The sequence below is a fragment of the Anarrhichthys ocellatus genome, unplaced genomic scaffold (assembly GCF_004355925.1).
Source record: "Anarrhichthys ocellatus isolate YVR2014 unplaced genomic scaffold, GSC_Weel_1.0 scaffold785, whole genome shotgun sequence".
Taxonomy (NCBI): domain Eukaryota; kingdom Metazoa; phylum Chordata; class Actinopteri; order Perciformes; family Anarhichadidae; genus Anarrhichthys; species Anarrhichthys ocellatus.
Genome location: NW_022280759.1, coordinates 1 through 4,011, shown reverse-complemented (window position 1 = coordinate 4,011; position 4,011 = coordinate 1). Strand labels below are relative to the sequence as shown.

At 42.2% G+C, this 4,011-nt stretch overlaps 1 protein-coding gene across 1 annotated transcript; it reads right to left on the bottom strand.

Annotated features, from left to right (window-relative positions):
- Positions 1-393: 393 nt before the first annotated feature.
- On the bottom strand, positions 394-3,939 carry LOC116377000 (polypyrimidine tract-binding protein 2-like; the record flags this gene model as incomplete). The annotated part of the gene is made up of 3 exons (XM_031838518.1): positions 394-3,549; positions 3,633-3,710; positions 3,811-3,939. Coding segments are annotated over 3 exons (337 nt in total), but the record flags the coding sequence as incomplete, so codon positions are not given.
- Positions 3,940-4,011: the final 72 nt, after the last annotated feature.

Below are 4,011 nucleotides of genomic sequence, written 5' to 3'. Positions count from 1 at the left end.
GAAGAACAGACAGATGAGAGTAAAGGTTTCCCTTAAGGCTCCCACTATTTCTCCTTTAGAATAAAGCAGCACTACACAGCTCTGGTTGATGAGGTAACCTTGGGATGTGATGGAGCCAGAGTCCAGCGTGTCAGCAGCATGACTTCTGATTTAAACCAGCATACTGGAGACGGAATCATCCCGGATATTTACAAGAGACCTGCTTCAAAGGAACTCTATCAGTACATGATACTGGCAGGTGATTAATTTTCAAACGTGACATTTGGGCCCATCAGACAGAATATGCAGATGTTAGACTCTCTGATATAAAGTTACCCTTTGACTTCTCTTGTTAATGTGTGTGCCACAGCAACATTATGGTTAATATTAAGTTTAATTATGACACGACAAAAATTAAACGGATCTGTAATTTTATTCCATATTGCAACATTTGAAAAACAAAAAGGCATTGATCTCCCATAATCAGGTTATCATAGTTATATATGAGAACACTATACAGGAAGGCTGCCATACTTAAACATTAGTCTCTGCCAACCTTCCACCAATCTTATTCACCAGCAATAACCTTCATAAATTCTCCTAAATGTGCAGCGAGCACGAGCCAATCAGAGGAAGAATAAGGCAGGTATTAGCAGGTTATTAGTCTGTACATTCAAACGTTTAGGTTTTCTTATTACTCGTGCACTGCTCCATTATCACCATGTCCATGTTTCACGTCCCCGTCCAGATTGATCCGGCATTGAGCCGACTCTCTTAGATCACAGGCCGGTTCCTTTGGTACCAGTGACACAGCAGAGAGAACACATGATGTCTCACTGCAGGTTACGCTGTCGTTTTAAAGTGTTTTGGTTTTATGGTCCATATGTGCCGAGGTCGGACCTAAAACACATAAAAACACAGGCACCTATGAATATTCACAAAGTTTAACTGAACGAGACAAAGCTTTTCTTTTAAATAACAAATGAGTGCGCTTTTAAGATGTTCAGCAAAGGAGATACTGAAGTGTAAAAAAATCAATGAGCCCTCTCAGCTTGTCTCTACGTGATATAAAAATTAATTTACTATAAATAAATAATGCTCAGTGTAAAGAAAATCCCTTCAGAAAGTCTGACTATCTTTAAGGTTTCATACACAATTAAGTTGCATTTTTATTGAGCACAGATTCTTCTCATCTGTTCCAACCGGACCACAAAGACTGAACCAACAACTGTGTTGTGCTGCTGAAGGTTCAAAAATCATGGCAGAGATTTGAAACAGGAGAAACCCGACTGCACAGACGGGACCAGAGCATCAGTGGAGAAACTAATGTGTGACCGTGCTCTCGTGGTGGGAACCAGCGGCCTGCTTTGGTGTCTCAGCAGAAACGTACACAAACGTAGCTGCAAGAGGAAGAAGTTGAGAAGAAGAAGTGAGAGCAGAGAGACAGAATTGAACAGAGTGAGAGAAGTTTTATTGACGGATAAGATACAGATGAGAGCAGAGGCCTGAACCGACACCCACCCCCACCCCCACACACACACACACACACACACACACACACACACACACACACACACCTGGGCTCATTGGCAGAAAAGACGTGTTTAATTTGGGCTGGTTGGAAATTTTGCTACAACAAAAAAATTATTTTAAGCAGAAAATGTACAACAATCTGCTAAAAAGAAAAACTGTAAGTAAAGAACCAGAGACGATTAAATAAAAAGCTACTTTGAAGAAGACCTCAGTTGCTTTCTGAGCATCTCTGCTTCATGTTAGACAAACGGAGGTCCACTTCTATCTAAGAAGAACTAAAGAATCACTTTCTACTGGTCTACAACACAAGATCAACAGACTTCACCGGTAAAATAATACGTTTTAAGACACAACAGATCAAATCAGACCACAGACTAAAGGCACATGTACTTTGGTCCCAACAGGCCTCCTCCTCCCAAAACCAGAATCACATGAAACCGTGTCCAAACAGACAGCATCAGCATGCATCCTGTGTATGTTTTATGTGTGTGTCTGTGTGTGTGCACCCACTAACATCATGGTCTGTAAAAGACTGGGATTTAAACTTTGCAGGAACCTCTATTCTTTGATGAAAGCTTTGGATCCTCACTATTAGTGCATGTCAGCAATGTGTTGATGTCACTACTAGTAGAAAGGAAACGTCCTCACAGAAGTGGTACGATGCCGCTTTGAACCCGATCGTGTACAAACAACTGAAAGTGTGCCAGTTAAGAAAAAACTGCCTCTGAAATTTAGAAACTGCACGACAAGTAGTTCCCTTTAAAGGATTTCTGGGTACTGAAGTCCTCAAAACGTAGTTCCATCTGGTATTTAAACTACATTTTAGAGTGCAGCAAAATGGTCAAATCTGCAAGCTGTTCTAGTGAAGGGGCGCCAACATGCCTACAAAGTATAAAAGTTGGTGCTGGTAATGTAAAACTGGTCATATTTACATTTAACTTGAACCTTTAGTAACAACCCCATCTACTCCCTCATGCTTGTCGCTTGGAAAAATGCTGTAAAAAAAACCAAAAAAAAAAACCAAAGTCCACAAACATTTGGAGACGTGAACCAGCACACTGAGAATGTGTCAGAAACTGCACGCCGACGATGGCCGCCTACCAGAAAAGGAGCGAGTCGGCACGCGGTAGACGACGTGGAGTTGATGAGTCTGTCATGATGGAGATGTGTTGGCGTTACTACCACAAAGAACGGTCAGCACGGACATCGGATGGGAGTTTGGGGATCAAAACGGTGTTTGATTGGGAACACTAAAGAATTGGTAGGTGGCTCAAGTAGCGACACAATGTACAGAGAAAAAACAGATCACAGGAAGCAAAGCCTCAACTGGAAATTCAAGGAAAAAGTGACTCCGACTAGATTGATAGGTGGATAGGGCAATGCAACAAAAAAACAACAAAAAAAAAACAACAGGTATTTCAAATGATAAAAGATTCAATTCAAAACTCTCCGCTGCTCTAAAGAGTGACAGCAGGCTTTGGTCAACAGTGTGCTAGTGTGCTCTGTAGCCACACCCACCCAGCAGTGATGTCACGCTGTACTTTTACATCACTGCAGCCAGGTGACGAGCTGAGCCACGGGAGATAAACACAACACTGTAGTTGCTCTTTAAGATGCTCACAGTCCGATGTATGTGCTGCTTCTACTGGGCAAGAATATTTGCTCTGTGGATTTTGGATTTCTCTCAATATTTTACCCGAAATACTTGAACATTTCTAATGTGTTACGTTGCGTTTGAAGATTTTGGACATCGAAGCACATTTCACTGACACACAATATCGTACTGTCAAATTAAAGGGTCGGGGAAAACGCAGAGGAGGTTTAACGGAAAACGTAGAAGAGACGACAAATGGTAGTGACTTCCTCGCTCGTCATAGATCTTAAGGTTTAGGAGTCAGCTGTGGGGCTCAGATGGTAGACTTTGAAAAGGAAACTTTCAGGTGGTGATTCCCTCCCATGTCGTAGTTGTGGAGTTCCATCAGAGTCTGGATCGCCTCCTCTGCTGACGTCATCTGGATCAGGGCCATCTTACGATCCCTGGTGAGGAAAGAGACAAACAGTTCAAGAAGAGTGCACTGCCTGGTGTGTCCGAAAGAACGTCACAGTGAAGTGCTTCTTACTGGAAGAACTTGAAGGCCTTGACGGTTCCTCCACTGTTGGAGAACAGAAGACGTAGGTCATCCTCTCCGACTGCATCCCTGGACATCCAAAGACAAGCTGTTAAAGGTCTTGAAGCAGAGTAGCATGAAGCCAAAGTGATCTCACTGATTTGATGAACGTGTGTAGTGGATGTACTACCGGACGTTGGAGAGGTGAAGAGTTGCAGAGGGAGGAAAGATGTTCTGGAAGTTTTTGGATCCCGGCTTCTTAAAGCGATGGAGTGGTGAGCCAGAAAAATCTGTCCAACAGAAAAAAATAAAAAATAAAATAAAAAATAATTTATTTATTTACACACACACACACACACACACACACACACACACATATATATATATACGC